The sequence below is a fragment of the Chiloscyllium punctatum genome, chromosome 3, assembly GCF_047496795.1.
Source record: "Chiloscyllium punctatum isolate Juve2018m chromosome 3, sChiPun1.3, whole genome shotgun sequence".
NCBI classification, from domain to species: domain Eukaryota; kingdom Metazoa; phylum Chordata; class Chondrichthyes; order Orectolobiformes; family Hemiscylliidae; genus Chiloscyllium; species Chiloscyllium punctatum.
In genome coordinates, this window is record NC_092741.1 from 135,682,715 (window position 1) to 135,704,212 (window position 21,498).

General features: G+C 40.9%; 1 protein-coding gene across 5 annotated transcripts in view; it reads right to left on the bottom strand.

Annotated features, from left to right (window-relative positions):
• pxdn (peroxidasin) overlaps window positions 1–21,498 on the bottom strand; it is a 257,223-nt gene that overhangs the window by 105,218 nt on the left and 130,507 nt on the right. For 3 of the 5 annotated variants that reach the window (XM_072561007.1, XM_072561005.1, XM_072561009.1), the window contains one exon: window positions 924–995. The exons of the other annotated variants lie outside the window; for them this stretch is intronic. In XM_072561007.1, coding sequence (XP_072417108.1) covers window positions 924–995 — 72 coding nt within the window. The remainder of the gene's footprint in view (window positions 1–923; window positions 996–21,498) is intronic. 5 annotated transcript variants of the gene reach the window in all.

A 21,498-nucleotide genomic window follows, 5' to 3' on the forward strand; every position in this document is an offset into this window, starting at 1 on the left:
TATGCAGATTTCCTCAAAGGCAAGTTTAATTACAAATAAAAAGTAACCAAACTGCTTAACTGGAACTCTGTATATATTAGGGAGAGGTTTCTAAGTTGAATTCAGCATCAAAATGTAGCAATTTTATGCAAATTTGCAAACAAAAGACTGTGATTCAACTATGTGAAGTGATTTTAAATTAGCAAACAGAAACGTTAATTAAAATCAACCTGTTTCTAATAAAACACATTAACATCAAGATTTTACAGAAGTTACAGGAAAGAGGATCCAAAATAATGGGATAATCTGTTAGTTACTTAACAAATTTAACATATTAGTGCAGTTAATGTTAAATTTTGCTGAATGTAAAGATTGTCAGTGGCAAAAAAATTTAACTTCATAAATGCAGACCTTATAGTAAAGGATTGCAAGTGGAGTGTGTGAATAATAATATAAGTATTAAAGAGTTTATATGCAAAAAATTACAAGTTAGTTGACATGCTGACAAAACTTTGAGTGTGCTGGCTTTCTAGAAATGGATTTATATTCCAATAGGCTCTCCAATAATTTTAGATAAAATACCTATATACAGAGTCAACTAATGATCTCAAGTTTCTGATGGGTGTTCAATATATGAATAGTACAAGGTGCTCTTTACTCATTAACAAACATTGATCAAAATAAATCGATTACACATGGGCAGTGCTACTGATCAGACTCATTAAAAGTACTAGATGCACAACCCTTACAAACCACAGCCCCAAAACTATCTTTCCAATTTTCAGTTACATTGTGCAAATGGGCCATGCAAAACATGCAGGTGCTGAGAATACAACTGGCTGAAGAAACTTTACTGGTAGATTGATAAAAAAAATCCAAGCATAAGATACTACAGAGATAAGACAATAAAATGGCAATGGAACACGAATAGCAAAGGCACTTACAGTTGTTCTAGAGAGACAAGTCCCTTAAATGCTTGCCTGTCAAGTGATTGGATTTCATTCTTGTACAAATAGCTGAAACAAGAAATAATCATTGGTATTAGTGACCTGGCCACCTACAGCACTCAAAAGGCATTCTGGCCATCCAAGCAGATGTTGTCTGTTGGTGGGTATGCAAAAGATAATATTTTTAATCGCCACTTAAACAGGTGCTGAAACTTATACAGAAACACTAACCTTTAAAAGGAACTTCAATCCAGCTTAGACAGTGGCCTTCCAATCTGGTATTAATGGACCACTAAAATCAAAAGGAAAAACTGCAAAAGCTGGAAATCTTAAAGTAAATACATAAAATCCAGGTAATACACATCGGCCAGTCAGCATCTCCGATTAGAAACATAAAAACCGTGAGCAGGGGGATGGCCATGTTGACCATCAAACCTGCTCTGTCGTTCAAGAAGATCATGGCTGACCTTCGATGTCAATCTAACTTTCTTATCTTGATATTCTTGGCGTCCCAACAACGATCAATCTCAGCCTTAAAATTCCTTATTGAGAGAGCAGCCACATCTCTCTGGGGCCTTGAGGTCTGAGTCCCACCACACAGTAAAGAAACTGCTCTGCAGTTCAGTTCGAAATGACAAGCCCTTTATCCTGAGACTCATAACACCAGTTCTAAGCTCTCCAGCATCTCTCTTGTCAAGTCCTCTCAAAACTTGATGCATTTAAATGAGATTGCAAGTCACTCTTAAACTCCATTCTTCCTCACGTCCCAGAAAGCAGTCTAATGCTTTTTTTTGTTGTACCACTTCTAAAGCATGTATCCTTCTTGAGGTAAGGTACACATTATTCCAGCTCTGGTCCCAGAAAAGCCATGCACAATTACAATGACACCTACTTTCTTTTTGCAAGAAATGCCAATTTTCCTCCCTAACAGCTTCTTGTAACTGCAATCTAACTTGGATTTTTAGACAGTAACACCCAAATCCCTCTGAATACCAACATTTTCCATTTTACACCAGTTAAAATATTCTGGTACACACCATTCAGTGGGTTTTTCCATGATTTTATGTTTTACTTTCAGATCAATGGACTGACACACTTTTTGTTTAAAACAAATTCTGTTTCAACACAAGTTGATAGCATCACTATCCTGAATCTTGGATCAAGTGAGGGCAATCTGACGATGAGGTTTATAGCATACATATTTAACATAAAAGGAATGTTCAAAGTGAACTGCACTGAAAGAATTAATATAACCGGTACTACCATCTTTCCTGTAGTTCTCAAACAACAGGAAAGCAGAAGAGAGAGAAGAAAAATTCTGCACCAGTACGTCTTATCATGCAATACTCTACATCATACTGTCAGGAAAGCCATACAATAACAGAAATAGGGAAAAAAATATTTTTCGTGTAGAATGTCAAATTGAAGGAAGGTTGAGGAACAACAACAGATAACGGCAATAAAGTAAAACACAATGAAGAAAAGGCCAATGATGTGGGGACACCAGTGTTGTAATGGGGTGGATAAAGTCAGAAGTCAGACGACACCAGGTTATCGTCCAACAGGTTTATTTAAAATCAGAAACATACGAAGCATTGCTCCTATATCAGGTGAAATGGAGGGAGGCACAGAATATATAGGCAAAGAGATAATGGCAATATAATTCCAGGTAATAAGAGTATGAACAGATAAGTACAAATAGTGTGAGTAGAGTGATGATGATAGGCTGAAAAACATGTCTTTGCCGGTCAATTAAGGCCGATGAAGTTATTTCAAAACTCGTTCATACCTTAACAATGAAGGAAATGGGTCAATTTATTGTTTTTAAATCTGACAATTTGATTACCTTTCTAATAAACGGTTAGTTGGAGTGTGAATGAGATGTCAATAGCATAAAAAAATCTAACATACTTGGAACAAGAAGAAACTGCCACAGTAGTCAGACTTCCAGATTCCTTTCTTCCTGCACCTTTTACAACCCAAGCATTGTTGGTCTCAGTCCCGCTACTCGAGCTGAATTGTTATCCTTCAGCTCTACTCTCCCAAATCCCTCAACAGTGAAACAGTACTTTCAATCTCCTCTTACCAAATCTTCTCTCTCTCTTTCCTGAGCTTGCTCCATCCCCACCGTTACAACTTTCCTTATTCACTCTGACTTTCTCTCTCTCTCTCCCTTTCCATTTCTAACTCCCCATTCACCTCTTGTTGGCATTTTGCTCCTTTTAAATCTTAATTTCTGTTCCTTTCCTTAAGGAGATATTATAACTCAGCCAGCAAGGTAAGTCAGAAGCATGAGTACATCGGAAAAGGTCTGGCTATCCACTCTATCTATGCCTCTCAACATCTTGCCCACCTCTATCAAGTCACCTCTCCACCTTCTTCGGTCCAATGAGAAAAGCCCTAGCTCAACCTTTCTTCAGAGGAAGCAGGCAGTACTAACAACACTTTTGATTACCATTGACCAAATCATTTCATGAAATTATGTCAGGGTTAGCACTTTTCATTGAGTTGTGGATCCACACTTGCACTGTGAGATAATCAGAGTCAGATAGGGCAAAAACCTTTTGCCCCAATCCTCACAAATGTAGAGCCGCTAGGCTGGGTGACATCGAGAAGATGACTGCACTGGGAGGCATCATAAAGTGGGAGGACAGCCATGCTAATATCAACCTAGTATATCCATTGACTGGTTGAACTGGTAGAGGATGCAGGGAAAGTTGGACCAGACTTGAGGTGTGTATGTTGAGTCATAACTCAGTGCTGAAAATGTGTTGCTGGAAAAGCGCAGCAGGTCAGGCAGCATCCAAGAAGCAGGAGAATCGACGCTTCGGGCATGAGCCCCTCTTCAGGGAAGAGTCATAACTCAGTGCGCAACACAAGGGTAATAATAAGCAAAGAAGGGTGATCGTCAGAGCAGGGGACAGGAATGATAGGCGTACCCCAAACAATAGCTTCAGATATCCCAGACCAAATCAAGAGAAAATAATCAAGTAGACACAGGACTGATTTTCCCAAATTTTTCAGCAATTTTTTGGGGGGAAATTCAGAGTCTGCTATGGTCCATTTCGACTTTTCTCAACCAATCTTCTGCTTTTCAGCTCGTCAAGTAAGCAACTGGCCTTTCCAGCACTGGGATAATGGAATCGTGTGGCAAGAATGGTGAAAACGTTCGGCATAACTGAGGTATACAACCATTTTTAAACCCCAGCTCCAGAGCATTTCTCAAGCTGCAAGCTAGGAGCTGCTCTCCATTCTGTGAATCTGCACAGTAATCCTCCAAAAAATGCCCCAGAAATGTAAGTTACCTCCACAGTTCACCCCGTATGAACCTGGAATTGCTGGTGTATGGAGTGATGGAAAAGAGACCGCTGCTTTCTCTTGCTGACTGGCAAAGGAGCCCATGCCATCGACTCCGCACATAGGAAAAAGGTTGTGGTTGTTGGAAGTCAGTCATCTCAGCTCCAGGACATCGCTGCAGGAGTTCCTCAGGGTAGTCTGCTTGGCCCGACCATCTTCAGCTACTTCATCAATAACCTTCCTCCAATAAAGTCATAAGTGGGGACCTTTGCCAATGATTGCATAGTGTTCAGCATCAATTGCAACTTCACATATTGAAGCAGTCCATATTCGAATACAACATGATCTGGACACTATCCAGGCTTGGGCTGACAAGTGACAAGCAAACTTTGGACCACACAAATGCTAGATAATGATCATTTCCAATAACGGATAATCTAACCATTGCCATAGAGTTATACAGATGTACAGCATGGAAACAGACCCTTCAGTCCAGCCTGTCCATGCCGACCAGATATCCCAACCCAATCTAGTCCCACCTGCCAGCACCAGGCCCATATCCCCCCAAACCCTTCCTATTCATATACCCATCCAAATGCTTCTTAAATGCTGCAATTGTACCAGCCTCCACCACATCCTCTGGCAGCTCATTCCATACACGTACCACCCTCTGCATGAAAAAGTTGCCCCTTAGTTGCCCCTTTTACATCTTTTCCCTCTCACCCTAAACCACTTCCCATTCAATGGTGTAGGCATCAATGAATACCCCACCATCAACATGCTGTGGGTTACGTTCACCAGAAACTCAACTGGACATGCCGCAGTCATCATACGATGAGGTCAGAGGCTAGAAATACTGCAGCAGGCAACTCACCTCCTGGCTGCCAAAGCCTGTTACCATCAAGGCACAAGTTCAGACTGATAGGATACACCCCACTTGCTTAGATGGGTACAGCTCCAACAACACTCAAGAAGCCTGATTCCATCTAGGATAAAGCAACCTGCTTAATTGACACCATATCTACAAGCATCCACTCCCTCCATCACCAATGCTCAGATGCAGCAGTATGTACTATCTACAAAATGCACTGTCAATATTCACCAAAGAATGTGTGTGTGTGTGTGTGTGTGTGTGTGTGTGTGTGTGTGTGTGTGTGTGTATCTCTCTACAAGATGTACTGTAAACATTCATCAAAGACCGTTAGGCAGCACCTTCCAAGCCCATGACCACTCCATTTAAAAGATCAAGAGCAGCAGATACACAAGAACAACTCTACTACCTGCAAGTTCCCCTCCATCCACTCAACATCCCGACTTGGAAATATACTGCCGCTCGTTCACTGTCACTGGGTCAAAATCCTGGAATTGCATCTCTAAGGACATAAAGGCACGTGGACCGTTTCAAGAAGGCAGCTCACTACCATCTACTCTAGGGCAACAAATGGTCAATAAATGCTGACCTGCCGTGATACCAGTATCCCACAAATGAATATGTAAAAGCAGGTCATGCTAGTGTGAGATAGAGGCCCAACTCAGGGTAGTGTCCCAGGTGAAACACAACACACAGCAATGTAAGGGAGACATTCATAATTGTCTGTTCTCTAAGTGTCACTATCGTCTCCCTGCTACCTCCAAATTCACGTAGGCACCAGTAACTCTAACTGTACCACTGCACACTCATCTCACCACAGATGCTAGACAACAACCCTCATCATTCCATGCATCAAAATCAAACAAGAGCTCCCACTTCCTTATCCGCCCAAACTGCAAACCCTTCTTGGTCTCTGCATTTCCTGCTCGCTCACTTCTCTACTTCTCCTGCATCACCATTGATGGGCCTTCCATCTACTTCCACCACACTAAAACAGTCCCAAGAAAAACTGACCCAATCCTGGGCTGATGTCTCCTAGCACTGCCATCGGTTGTCCATGGCCTGCAGCACTGAGGGTGGCTGACCATTCGGACTGGAATCAGACAAGCCCCTGATTGACTAGAGTTACCTTTAATCCCACTAAGGATTAGTTCTTTTGCCTCTCCAGGATGACCACTTCCTTACAGTCTGTTTGCAATGTAAGCTTTTGACACCTGCTGTAAATGTGACATTCAGCAACACGTCCATCCCCCTGACCATTCAGTGCTCCAAACCATGACAAGCTGCCTACTTTTAGCTCAGAGACATCAAATGTATTCTGTGTAAATACAAGAAATTTGTGCATGTTCCTGCGGGCAATACAAACCTGGTAGAAACATGCAAGGCATAAGAGTCCCTGAGCTCCAATGCAGAGGGTTGAAGTGCAGTGTGGATTGTACTGAAAGCAGTCATGATAATGTAGTGGGGTTAGTGGTCTGTTAATGTTTCATTGCATGAAGGAAGGTTAGATGAGGATGGTGTCCATGGAGCATTCAGGTAAATAGTGGAGCACAGTGTAGTCTGGAGAAGCAAGTGGTGAAATGCAGTTGCTTGGTAACTGCTCAGTCTTTCATGTCAGGAACTGGTGTCATCTGGTTTCTCACTGAAGGGGAGAATTGGGAGTGAGAGATGACGCGAATTAGCTCACAAAAAGATGCAAATGCGTGGAAATATAACAATCACTGCTCAATAACGAAATTCAGAGCTTGCTTAAATCCCAAGGAGAAAAAAATTGGAAACTTTATATTTGACATCTACGGTCTCATTTTTCCATTTTCTATTTTTGGACAACTTTTCCTAACTTTCTCACTGTTGCCTACATTGTTCAAGGTAACAACATTCTGACAAAGTCCAGGACACACTGCCATCAAGAGCTTGGATTTGGTGTTGAAAAGGTAATTAAGGCCAGGGCCATGCTACTTTATAAGAAAGAAGAATGCAGCATTATGACACAATAAGTTTGTTCTCCTGAAGCATAAAATCAAGCAAAACTTGAGCTTAATTCAAACACATCTCGTGATTAACTGTATTTTATCACAGTACACCAAAAGCTATCTGTATTTCATATTGAAAATTCAGAGCTCCACAAAAATCCCAAACTGGTAAAATAAGCAATAGATTAGTACTATCTGAAAAAGATTTAGGACAGTTTGGGGATGAGATCTGACCATGGCAACAGTAACCGATCAGGCCGTTTTGGAATACATTCATTTCGCTCATCCCAGAGCACCACAAGGTTACTTGTGTTCCAGGCCAGGGAGATATTACCCAGAAGCACATTTCAGCTGTCACTTGGCTTTATGACAACAGATATTCATCACTTCCATTAACCACATTACTGTGACAGATCTAGCTGATTTTCTACATGACATTCAGCTCTGGATCCATCAAAATTCCCTCCCGCTTAATGTTGGCAATCTTCTGCTTAAATGCATTTGCTTCCAGTCTCAACTCCATCTCCATATGTTTCCATTGTAGGTTTTGCCACATGACAATTGCTTGAGTTGTTATTATTATCCAACTGTTTACAGCAAAGACTTACTTTGGTCTCTGTGACGAGAATATAAAAGCAGGGATGAGCTTCTGAGGTTTTATAAGGCTCTGGTCAGACCACATTTAGAGTATTGTGAGCAATTCTGGTCCCCATATTTCAGGAAAGACTTATTAGCCTTGGAGCACGTCCAGAGGAGATCCTCAATAGTGCTCCCAGGAATGAAAGGCTTAACTGAGGAATGCTTGAGGGCTCTGAGAGTATACTCAATGGAGTTTAGAAAGATGAGAGGAGAGCTGATTGAAACTTACAGAATGCTGAATGGTCTGGACAGATTGGACGTTGAGAAAATGTCTCCATTGGTAGGAGAGACAAGGACCTGAGGAAACAGCTTCAGAGTAAAGGGAAGACCCTTTAGAATGGAAATAAGGAGAAACTTCTTTAGCCAGAGAGTAGTGAGTCTGTGGAATTCACTGCCACAGAAGGCTGTGGAGGCCAGGTCATTGAGTATATTTAAAACAGTGTAGGTAAGCTCTTGATTGTCAAGGGATTCAAAGGTTATGGGGAGAAAGTGGTAAAGTGGGATTGAAAAACCTATCAGCCATGATTGAACGGTGGAGAAGGCTTGATGGACTGAATGCCTAAATTCTGCTCCAATGTCTTATGGTCTTAAGAACCAAGAGATTGTGGGAGAAGCAAAGATATGTGAGAAAAATGGCAGAGTATTGGAAATGAATGTCAATCAAAGAATGGAGTAGCAACAAAGAAGAAATAATGAATCTGAGAAAGACAAAGACTCAAACATTTGGATATTCCATGCTTCCACCTCGGTCTGTTTTCATTCGAGGACCACCTAAAATAGGTCAAGTGGCTTGTCAGTTGCCTGCCACCTTTACCTGATATCACCCACACACTACAGGGTATGGATAGCTGCTAAAATCCACTCTTTCTCACTATACGTAATTAAATAATTAACTGATCATCCGTCTTATCCCCCCCCCCCCCCCCACCCCACACCCCCCACTAATATTACCCTGCACATGCTGTAATATGATAGTCATGGGCAACCTTTTTTTCCTAAAAACTTTTAAGATGGCAGGAAGGTACTCTTAGCCTATCAGTTCAAATCACCCCTCGAAAAAATAGTACATCCATCTTCCTCTCTACCTGCACTGCCTTTAAAACCCTTCCACATCCATCACCGAAAACCACCCCCCTTTAGCTGCAAAGAAAGCTGCCCTTCTTAAAGCCCCTCCAACTTACCTGGATGGAGATTCATTGGATTTTACCTGAACCTGCCTGCAGTGCCAGCAATGGCCACTACAAAACTGTGGCACTACCAGTTAATCAGTTTGGCCAGCAGCTCCTCAGGATGGACTTCATCCATAGTGAAGCAGCAGAGGACCCACTCTGAACTAATTTAGCCCGCCCTCAGTATTAAGTGGCTGTGAGGCAGGCTTGTTTCTTGTCTGTCATCTTGCCCGTACATATATCTACCTTTAGAGTGAACATTTGATTTGATTTATTGTAGTCACATGGATCTAAATACAGTGAAAAGCTTTGTTTTGTGAGCAGTATAGGCAGACCATAGCAAGTAAGGAAAACAAGATCATAAGGTGCTTAGATAGTGTGAGGCATGCAGGTTTCTCCATAGAAGGTGCGCAATGTAAGATCAACATTAACAAGGCCAACATTGTTGAAGTTAATGAGTCCATTCATCTCATGACAGCAGGGAAGATGCTGTTCTTGAACCTGTTAGCGCATGCATTCAAGCTTCTGTATCATCTGCCTGATGGAAGAGATTGTCGCAAGAAAAGCAAGACCTGAACGCTGAAGGAAAAACAGTAAAGTTCGCGTACAAGATAACTGAACAGGTATACACAGATTGAGGGAAATTGTAAAGAAGACTGAATGACTTGATAGAGAAACAAGTAATAATACAAAGAATGTAGACAGAAAGCAAGACCAAGGAAAATGGACATTGGAGATAAAATGAGACTGGGAAGGTTTCTTAGCATGATCAAAAAGCAATGGTAACCTATTTGATGAATGATCAGTTGGGCCAGAGAAACTGGCTAATAATTTAGGTACTCAAACAAAAATATTTAAATCATACGGAGAGTGAAAAAGAGATTAATGTGTCTATTAATTTTTAAGAGCTATTTGAAGAATGCACATAATTGGAGCACACAGAACTTCTGATTGAGTTAATTATTTGATATCACACTCGAGAATGAGGAGTTGATAATTGCTCAAACTGGATACCATCTCATTGCTGCATAATTTGGTCACTTTGGAAAATAGTTGTGCTTTTCACAATCGCTTGATGATGATATCTGTAATTGCAATTGCAGCATCAGACTCTCTCGATGTATTGCGACTGTCTCTTTAAATTGAGATTAAAATGAAAGGGATCACATGATTGTTCTGAAGCCTGCCGAATAGCAGGCATGGGTGATGGGTGCTGTTCAACATTAACGTAAGCCCCAAGTTGTTTGCTGGAAAGAGAGTGTAAAGTGTTCACACTTGAAAGTTTTGCACCAGTTATTTGTGCTTACAGCAATTAGACCGCAAGTCTCCAACTTCAAGAAGGATATTGAGAATGATTAAATGATTATATGTCAAACTATAGTCAATTACTTTCATGGTACAATAGAACGGAGGATGAAAGAACAGCGAGTCAGACACAGGCAGTCTGTCAGGATCCAAGAGAAAAAGAGAACAGCAAGGGTCTGAATGTTTCAACAGTTTGCTGTGCAGGAATGAGAGTGAGAGTTTTGCCCTCGACTGAAAAGACCAAATTCATGATCAAGCTGGAAAACTTAACTCGTTTCCATGAGAGGGAGAATCAAAGGAAAACCTGCATTGTGAAAGACTGTTTTGGGGTCACAATGACCAGGCTAAGAGAGGGAAGAAATGGAAGTCTACTCTCAACTTCATGAGTCATAGAAATGAGTAGCACAGAAACAGACCCATTGGTCCAACTTGTCCATGTTGACCAGATATCCCAACCCAATCTAGTCCCAGCGCCAGCACCCAGCCCATATTCCGCTAAACCCTTCCTATTCCAAGACCTATCCTGATGTATTTTAAATGTAGCAATTGTACCAGCCTCCACCACTTCCTCTGCAGCTCATTCCATACATGCACAACACTCCATGAAAAAGTTGCCTCTTAGGCCCCTCTTATATCTTTCCCCACTGTAAATCTATGCCCTCTAGTTCTGGACTCCCCAACCCTAGGGAAACAAATTTCTCTACTTACCCTATCCATGCCCCTCATGATTTTATAAACCTCTGCAAGGTCACCTTCTCAGCCTCCGACGCTCCAGAGAAAACAGCCCCAGCCTATTCAACCTCTCCCTATAACTCAAATCCTCCAATCCTGGCAACATCCTTCTAAATCTTTTTTGAACCCTTTCAAGTTTCACGACATCCTTCCAATGGGAAGGAAACCAGAATTGCACGCAATATTCCAAAAATGGCCTGGCCAATGTCCTATACAGCTGCAACATGACCTCTCAACTTCTGTACTCAATGTTCTGATCAATAGAGGGAAGCATAGCAAATGCCTTCTTCACTATCCTAACTACCTGCGACTTGACTTTCAAGGAACTATGAACCCTCACTCCAAGGTCTCTTTGTTCAGCAACACTCCTTAGGACTTTACAATGAAGTGTACAAGTCCTGCTAAGATTTGCTTTTCTAAAATACAGCACATCGCATTTATCTAAATTATACTCCATCTACCTCTCTTCAGCCCATTGGCCCATTTGATCAAGATCACATTGCACTCTGAGGTAACCTTCTTCATTATCCACTACACCTCCAATTTTGGTTTCATCTGTAAACTTACTAACTATATCTCCTTTGTTCACATCCAAATCGTTCACATAAATGACTAAAAGTAGAGGACCCAGCGCCAATCCTTGTGGCACTCCACTGGTCTCAGGCATCCAGTCTGAAAAACAACCCTCCACCACCACCTTTGAGCTAGTTCTCCCTATATTCAATGATATCTAACCTTGCTCACCAGTCTCGCATGAGAAACCCTGTTAAATGCCTTATTAAAGTCGATATAGATCACGTCCACCATTCTGCCCTCATCAATCCTCTTTGTTACTTCTTCAAAAAACTCAATCAAGTTTGTGAGATATGATTTCCCATGAACAAAGCCATGTTGACTATCCCTAATCAGTCCTTGCCTTTCCAAATACATGTAAATCCTGTCCCTCAGGATTCACTCCAACAACTTGCCCACCACCGGTCTCAGGCTCACCAGTCTCTAGTTCCCTGGCTTGTCCTTACCACCCTTCTTAAACAGTAGCACCACGTTAGCCAACCTCCAGTCTTTCAGCACCTCACCTGTGACTTGATGATACAAATATCTCAGCAAGTGGTCCAGCAATCACTTCCATAGCTGCCCACAGAGTTCGAGGTTACACCTGACCAGGTCCTGGGGAATTTATCCACTTTTATGCATTTCAAGACATCCAGCACCTCCTGCTCTGTAATGTGGACATTTTTCAAGATGTCAGCATCTTTTTCCCCACAGTTTATATCTTCCATATCCTTGTTCACAGTAAATACTGATGCATAATACTCATTTATGTGTGGGCAGTACGGTGGCACAGTGGTTAGCACTGCTGCCTCACAGCGCCAGAGACCCGGGTTCAATTCCCTTCTCAGGCGACTCTCTGTGTGGAGTTTGTACATTCTCCCCGTGTCTGCGTGGGTTTCCTCCCACAATCCAAAAATCTGCATGTCAGGTGAATTGGCCATGCTAAATTGTCCGTAGTGTTGGGTGAAGGGGAAAATGTAGGAGTATGGGTCTGGGTGGTATACGCTTCGGCGGGTCGGTGTGGACTTGTTGGGCCGAAGGGCCTGTTTCCACACTGTAAGTAATCTAATCTTTATTTTCTCCCCATCTCTTGCTGCTGTCTTGCGGATCTTTGAGGGGCCATCTTCTCTCCCTAATTACCCCTTTGTCCTAAGTGTTTTATTAAAAACCCTTTGGATTCTCCTTAACCCCATTTGCCAAAGCTACCTCATGTCCCCTTTTTTGCTTTCCTGATTTCCCTCTTCAGTGTACTCCTACTGCCTTCACACTCTTCAAATGAACCACTTGATCTCTGCTGTCTATACATGACATATGCTTCCTTCTTTTTCTTAACCAAACCCTCAACTTCTCTAGTCATCCAGTATTCCCTACACCTACCAGCCTTGCCTTTCACCCTAACAGGAATATATTGTCTCTGGACTCTCATTATCTCATTTTTGAAGGTTTCCCATTTTCCAGCCGTCCCTTTACCTGCGAACATCTGCCCCCAATCAGCTTTCGAAAGTTCTTGCCTCATACCATCAAAACTAGCCTTCCTCCAATTTAGAACTTCAACTTTTAGATCTGGTCTGTCTTTTTCCATCACTATTTTAAAACTAATAGAATTATGGTCGCTGGCCGCAAAGTGCTCCCCCACTGACACCTCAGTCACCTGCTCTGCCTTATTTGCCAAATGTAGGTCAAGTTTTGTACCTTCTTTAGTAGATACATCCGCATACTGAATCAGAAAATGTTCTTGTACATTACACACTTAACAAATTCCTCTTCATCTAAACCCTTAACACTACGGCAGTCCCAGTCTGTGTATACAAAGTTAAGATCCCCTACCATAACCACCCTATTATTCTTACAGATAACTGAAATCTCCTTACAAATTTGCTTCTCAATTTCCCACTGACTATTAGGGGGGGGCTATAATACAATCCCAATAAGGTGATCATCCCTTTCTTATTTCTCAGTTCCACCCAAATAACTTCCCGGGATGTATTTCTGGGAATATCCTTCCTCAGTACAGTTGAAATGCTATCCCTTATCAAAAACACCACACCCCCTCCTCTCTTGCCCCCCCTTTCTATTCTTCCTGTAGCATTTGTATCCTGGAACATTAAGCTGCCAGTCCTGTACATCCCTGAGCCATGTTTCTGTAATTGTTAAGATATCCCAGTCCCATGTTCGTAACCATGCCCTGAGTTCATCTACCTTCCCTGTTGGCCCCTTGCATTAAAATAAATGCAGTTAAATTGATTAATCTTACCTTGTCCCTGCCTGCCCTGCCTGTTTGACTCACTTCTGTTCTCAGCTGTACCAGTGTCAGATTGATCTTTTTCCTCACTATCTCCCTGGGTCCCGCCCCCCAACCTTACAAGTTTAAATCTTCCTGAGCAGTTCTAGCAAATCTCCCTGCCAGTATATTAGCCCCCTTCCAATTCAGGTGTAATCTGTCCTTCTTGTACAGGTCACTTCTACTCCAGAAGAAATTCCAACGATATAATAAGGTGAACCCTTCTCCCATACACCAGCTCCACAGCCATGCATTTATCTGCTCTATCCTCCTATTCCTACCCTCACTAGCTCATAGCACTGGGAGCAATCCAAATATTACTACCTTTGACGACTCCCTTTTTTAAGTTCCTGCCTAACTTTCTGTATCCTCCCTTGAGAATTTCATCCTTTTCCCTTTCTATGTCATTGGTTCCAATATGTACAATGACCTCCTGCTGGCCTCTCTCCCCTTTGAGAACATTCTACACCCTCTCTGAGATATCCTTGATCGTGGCACCAGGGAGGCAACATACCATTCTAACTTTTCGCTGCTGTCCACAGAAATGTCTGTCTGTGCCCCTGGCTAGAGAGTCTCCAATCAAATTGATCACTTGGAGCCTGACATACCCCTCATTACATTAGAGCCTGTCTTGATACCAGAAACCTGGCTGATCGTGCCACATTCCACTGAGAGTCCATCAGCTCTTATGTTTTCTATAACAGCATACTTGTTTGAAATGGGGATAGCCACAGAAGACTCCTGCACTAGCTGTCTCCCTCTCCTCCCTTTCTTGGTGGTAACCCATCTACCTGACTGTATCTGCAGCTTTTCTCCCTTCCTTTAACTGCCATCTATCACACGCCTGGTTCTTGTAAATTCCTCATTGCATCTAACTGTTGTGTCAACTGACCCATTCGATCTGATAGGATTCGCAACCAAAGACACTTCCTGCAGATATCATCATCAGCAACATGTACACTCTCCTGAAACTCCCACATCTGACAGGAAGAGCATTTAACTGTACTAAAGGTCATCTTTGCTCCTTCACAATCTACAGACCCAGAAAATATTACCACCTTATTACCTAAACAATGCACTGCTCCAGGCTAACTTAATACTTATGGCTTATATTTTTAAAATTTCATCAAGAGCCTGAACTCAATAAAACATATCATCAAGAAAGAACCCACACGACCCAGCAAGGCTACACTCAAAAACTATTCACTTATCTGTTCCTGTGCTGTGAGCTCTCCCACACAGATTCCTCCAAGATCAGTTGTGAATTTCACTGTTTGTTAAGTTTTGTTTAGATGCACACCGATGTCCAGAGATACATAAATTCAAACAGCAAAGGCAGTCACTGCACAGGTCCACTGCTGTGTCAGTTAGCAGTGTGGGTTTCTTTCTCTCTCTCTCGCCTTAACTAACCATGTGCTGCCTATTGTCTGTTCTTCTCCCTTTTAAAAGTGCCATCTCTGAAGTTCCAAAACAATGCAGCAGCATAAAAAAACAGTAATTGCTGTTCTTAGAATTTGAGGACATCACCTCCAACACCTAAAATACCTCAAAAAAGGAGCAGCCTGTTACAACCAGAACTTTTACTCCTCTTCCATCTCGGATGACCCAGAACACTTTGGACCTGGTCCAAAACATTTGAAAATTAACTTCAGGACAGCATAAAAGAATACCCATTTGTTAAAAGGGGATAGTTCTGTTCTATTCTTTAAAACATAAGTTGTCTACAAAGGTAGTGTTTAGTCCAACTGCTTTTACTCTGTTTGTTACAGCAAAAGCCTTAAAAAGGGGAAAGCTTGCTGTGTTATCCTTTCAGCGTCCAACTGGAGTTTTGAATTCCTCTTTTTAAACTTATTGGGCTCAACGTGGAATGTAACAAAAATTTGCAATGCTTCAATGAAATAATTGTTGAACACAACAGATCTGCTTATCAATGGACAATGTTAAGAAATGAGAAATCCTAAAGATGGAAAGTATATTTTAAATCTTAAGTCTGGTCACCATTTACAAATACATAATCAGTTCAATTTTGCTGGTAAATGGAGTGCGTTGACTGAATGTGTTTTTACGTGCAAAGCAGCCTGAATCTTAGAACTTACTTTTTGATTCATATTGTTGTGCCATTTGCTTCACACTAAAGGTACCTTACCGTGTGTATTTTAGGAGTTTGCTAGATTTGCATTTTAACTACCTAATAAATGTACATCAGCAAATAAAGTCATAGAGTCTTATGGCATACAAACAAGCCCTTCAATCCACCATGTCTATGCTGCCTAAGTTAAAACTCACACAACACCAGGTTATAGTGCAACAGTTTGATACCCATGAGGTTGGCCTCAACTTGGATTCATGTCATATTACAGGTGACACGATGCACTCTCACACAAACACTCAAAGACAAGCACACACTCTTACATACTCACACACTCACACAGTGCCTCTCTCATGCACATACACACACCCCACATTCACACCCATGTGCACATGGAGTATAGGCAATATACTCCATCACACTCTCACACACACTCTATTAAACATGCACACACACAGTCTCTCCCCCTACCCCCCGACACACACGCGTGTGAGCACACACACACACTCTCTCTCTCTCTCTCCTGCACATGTAGATACATAAAAGTCTAGGGGTGAATTTGCATTTAAAGATACATTCTATTTTGTTCAAAAACACACAATCTGCAGGCAGTCAATATTTTTTATAATCCAAGAGACATTTTATAAATTCCTACTTTGGAAATAGAACCAGTTTGACTCAAGATTGGAATACTTACAGACTCTAACCTCAGACCTTTAATGAGCTGAGCTGAGCTGAGATGTCACTATTTTTTAAAATAAAATTTTAAGCTATAGTGGGAGTGTGACTTGAACGAAATTTTGGAATTTACCCATTAATGAACTGAAACCTGCAAACCATTCTAAAAGATGAACGACTTAACAACTATCTAGGTTTGTTCAATACATCACATTCGTTGTATGACACAATGATCCTTTGCTATCCTATGATCCTACTCCACTTGCTACCTGATGAAGGAGCAGCTTGTACTTCCAAATAAACCTGTTGGACTATAACCTGGTGTGTGATTTTTAACTTTGTCCATCCCAGACCAACACCAGTACCTCCAAATTATGCTGAATAAAGTGTGGTCATTAGAATAGGAACCCTGCATTCATTGCTATATTGCTTAAAGCCATTTCAATCAATTTCACTGGTACAGAAAATAACAGTATTAATTGCTCAAAAGCCTTTTGTAACAAAATGGTAGTTTTGCTACCTCTGGGCCAGGAGGAACACACTCAAATCTTACATGCTCAAGAAGTGTGTCGTAATATGTCTGAACAGGTTGGTTTAGAAATATTATGATATGTCCTTCTAGATTTCTACACATTTTAACTTTGGTCACATTTCTTTTTTTTATTTCAGTGTTTCTTTCATTCAGATAATACCCGTTCTAGTCTAATTCACCATCTACTTCTGTGGTGACTCCTGTTTGCTATTCTTAAAGTTTCATGATTAATAATAAATACTAATGGCCCTGTTATTCACTGAGCTCCCAGATGCTCAGGGATCTTTCCCACAACCATATTAGCTCATGTTCTCAATGCAAAAAACTAGAGGTGAAGAGGTCAGGAAGAAGCCTGAACAGTGTGCATTTCAGCACAATCTGAGCCACAGAAAATGTCAACATTCAAAACAATTAATAAAGCCACCAGCTGAGTTAGTTGCTTAGTTAGCTAGCTGTCTTACCTCATTGAGTGAGAAAGGTAGCTTTTAAATATAAGGTAGCTTATATTTGAAAGGTTGAGCAGTGCATGAGGGAACTCAGACTGAGCACAGTGTACCACTTGCAACTAGCTTCAAATACTTGATTTCTGGAAATCAATGCTTTACAATGTTACACTTCCAAAATATTTATTATACTGATTGCCTCTAGTGTCATTCTATAGCGAGAGTCCATACAAGTGCATATCACGAACATAAACGACAATGAAGATAAAAATCTCTGCACAAAATATAAACATATATGTACATAGAGAAAAATGTGATCTAATGTCTAGACACTAGAAATGTATCAAATTGTGAAACAATTGCAAATGGCAGAACACACAAGTGTATAAAACTGCATGGCGGAAACAGATCAGCTGGACCATCAAGAGTGCTCTGTACCTCCTGATGGCTTCAATATTTTGTCTAAACAGGTCCCATTTCACACTGATCATGGAAACTGAGGCTGTGTCAGACTGAAGGAGCACAATTATCTCAAGAGTATTGCAGAGTTTAAGGAAGAAGGTACACAGATAGAGAAAGGTGGGGTCATGAGAGGACAGAAAGCAAGGGTGAGAACTCTAAAAGCATCTTAACTGGAAAAAATAAAATGGCAATTGGTGAAAATACAGATCTTTTACAAGATTACTGACTGGGCAATTTGAAAAACTAAGAATTGGTCAACTCAGCCTTCTCATTTGTGGCCAGAGAATGGAATTGCAGTCCATAGTGTTATTTTGTCGAGAAGTTATTTTAATAATTCCACAGTACAAGTATAATTTAAAGTGGACACAAGAAATTTTGAAAATCTCATTGGCATGACTGACATAAGTACTGAAAGCCAAAGAAAAATTATTATTATAATTAGGGTACAGTCCTAAGTCTTTCACCTGATGTCCAAATGCCAATCATATATGTAAATCTATCAATTTTACAACATAAATCTGACATCCAGGTTTCTTTGATAACCTAAACTATATTTCAATATTTTTCTATTCAAAAAGGAGGCAAAGCTTATTAGCACAAATTGAAATATGACAGTTTAAATAGTCACCCTTCTAAATAGCCTAACTCATACCGTGTCTCTGCATATATTAACTTGACAAAAAATGTTGCCCAAATAATTGTTGATTTGTGAAGAAAGGATAAAATATGAAATAGTACAAATGGCTATCATTCTGGCCTTCTAGAATACAAAGACACTTGTCACTAGGCATGAGGTTGTCACTGGGATCATTTCAGAAGTTGCTTGTTTAGGTGATGTCAAGAACAATGCTTTCTTGAAGCTTCTCAGGAGAATTGCTGTGTGTATGTTTATCGGCTCTCACACTGGCTTTTCCAATTTTTTTTTCCAAAAGAGGTGAACTGAAATGGTGACTTTATTCAGGCTACATACCAATCACCCCTTCCACACAATATGTTAAAAAAAACAAAACTCCCACAGCCATAGACCAGATGCTACTTCTCTGTAAATAATTCCAAGGAGTTCTATAGTCTATAAAACTCCAGATGTTTACATAGCTTAATTGTCTCTTCCAGTAAGTTTAAAAAAAATTCAGTGTCTTTCCAGGATTTCTTTGAAAAGAGCCTCCTCAGTTTTGAACAATGAACAAATATATTCATAATTATTTCATCAAGGAGTTGTTAAAAAGATGGTAGCATCTTCCTACCACCTCTAACTTTGGAGGAATTAAACACTATTTTCAAACAGTGTTTCATGACAAAGTGTGGACATAAACGCAAAGTATGAAAAGCCATATTTAAAAACTCATTTTCACCACTCATTATATGTAACAAATGTTACTCTGCCAAGAACCATCTTGGTATTCAGAGAATTCAAAGGTAAACTTTAAACATAATATTGGCAATTACATTATTTTTCTTCAGTCATAATGTGGATAAGCTTTAAGTGACAGGGTTGCAATAGTAAACTTCCTGAAAATAGAATGCCATAATTTCTTTTCATTTTTCCACAAAGTGTAAATGATTATGACTAGCGTCACCTTCTAGATATGGCAGACATACAATTCAAAATGTTTAGAAGCAAGTTGCAATCTTAGAGTTAGTCTTTTTCATTGTAAAGTATCTCTTCTGATGTTGATTTGGCTCTTTTGGAAACTCTCTGTACCAAGACCATAGCTACCCTCTGGTCACTAGCAATTGTTATCTTGAAGGGCCCAGTGAGGCCTCGGGCAGTGAATTATTGGCCTAAGGATCTCATTGCTGCCTCTACCTTTAGTGTTCACATTCAAAAGTCCAAGACAATTTGCTTTACTATCACAAGTTCTATATCAATCTGCCCAGGCTGCATCTGCAAGCTCTGAAAGCCACAGGGATCAAATTATTAGCACAGAGAATTTTTCTTTTGCTTTCTCCATCTATAGAAGCCTCTTCAGAAAGCACGACATAAACTTTGAGTGCTGTCAAAAAGCCTGCACTGCCTGAGCAGTGTTCAGTTCTCTTTTTGCAACCTCCTCTGTTTAGCCATTTTGTTTAGAAATGAAAAATGCCTGTGTCTTTTCCCTCAAACTGTAGAAATATTAGCAGCTCATCACTTGACCCTAAGTTGGATTCAGATCCATCCTCATCGGAAGTTGATTGGAGGCAAGTACACCCATCTTTTTCAAATTGCAGCCTTTTAAGGCAGTATTCCTATAATCTCAACCTCTCTATCTCTGATCTTTCTTCTTTTTATTTTTGTTCTACTCTCAGCTTCTTAAATGCACTCTCCTTTTCCATTTTCTCTCTCTGAAGTATCCTTTCTTCTGCTTCTTTCCAAGTTTTACTATTTCCAATCCTCTTTGCTGTTCAAGTCTGCACACAGGCAGTCTCCAGGTTATCAATGGGTATCATTCTTGAGTACAGTGGGAACACAATACAACATAAAACAGCTGAGCCTAAGTACAAGAAAATGTTTGCTCTTATTGAGAAAAAAGATTTCAAACTTTTTACATTACAAAATCACGACAAAACAGTATAACAATCTTTTCATATCATGACAATAACAGTAAACAAACCACTACTCGACTCCACAAATCACTGAGGAGAGAGAGAGAGAAAAAAACCCTACGAAAACTACAATTTAATAAATAACTAAAAAAAAATTAAAATTAAACCAAGTTGATCCAAAGTAGATTAAATTACATTCGGTTAAGGTACCACGCTCAGCGCAATCCCACCAAAGCTCTACACCACCAGAGGCATCAGTAGGCAAACCCGTATTTGTTCAGGATTCTTCCTCCCAGGGGCCTCTGGACGACCAGATATAGTCCTCATGACTACACAAAGGACCTGACCAATATAACCGACAAGTCTGTATCTATATATTTCAGAAAGGGCCGCCACGTTCCATAAAACAGTTCAGTTTTCTGGTGCACCATACTGGGAAGGAAGAGCAGGGGGATGTACTCCATAACTAATCTACGCCAGCCCGAGAGTCCTGGGGGAGTTGTCCGACACCCAGCTCATTAGACTATTCTTCCCATGCGTGTCCAAAGGGGGGACATTCGGCAAGCCCAAGAGGACGGACACCGGATCCACCTTGACCTCAGCTCCCAAGACCCCTTCCAAAACACTCGCTATGACACCCCAATACCTATGCAGTTTGTGGCATGACCACAAGCAATGAGTAAGAGTGCCAACATCTGTTTTAACATTTGGGGCACATGGGGGACGCTCCTGTGCCAAATGAGCCCTTCGGAGTACCTTCAATTGCATAACCTGTGTCCTAATATAAGGAAATATCTTCCTTATGTTCTCCCAAATATCCTCTCACGCCTCTGATGAGGTCTCCACCCCCAATTCTTGAGTCCAGATTCCTCACAGCCACTCAATGTCCTTTGAGACACTACCACCGACCAATGGACCCTGAGGTGGATAGAATGCCTAGGGGCCTGGCGGGTATGTCCCTGCAATCCAAGCAGTTGGTGCACCATTTAAATGAACGGTTAGCCATAGCCATCCGAAACAGTCTGT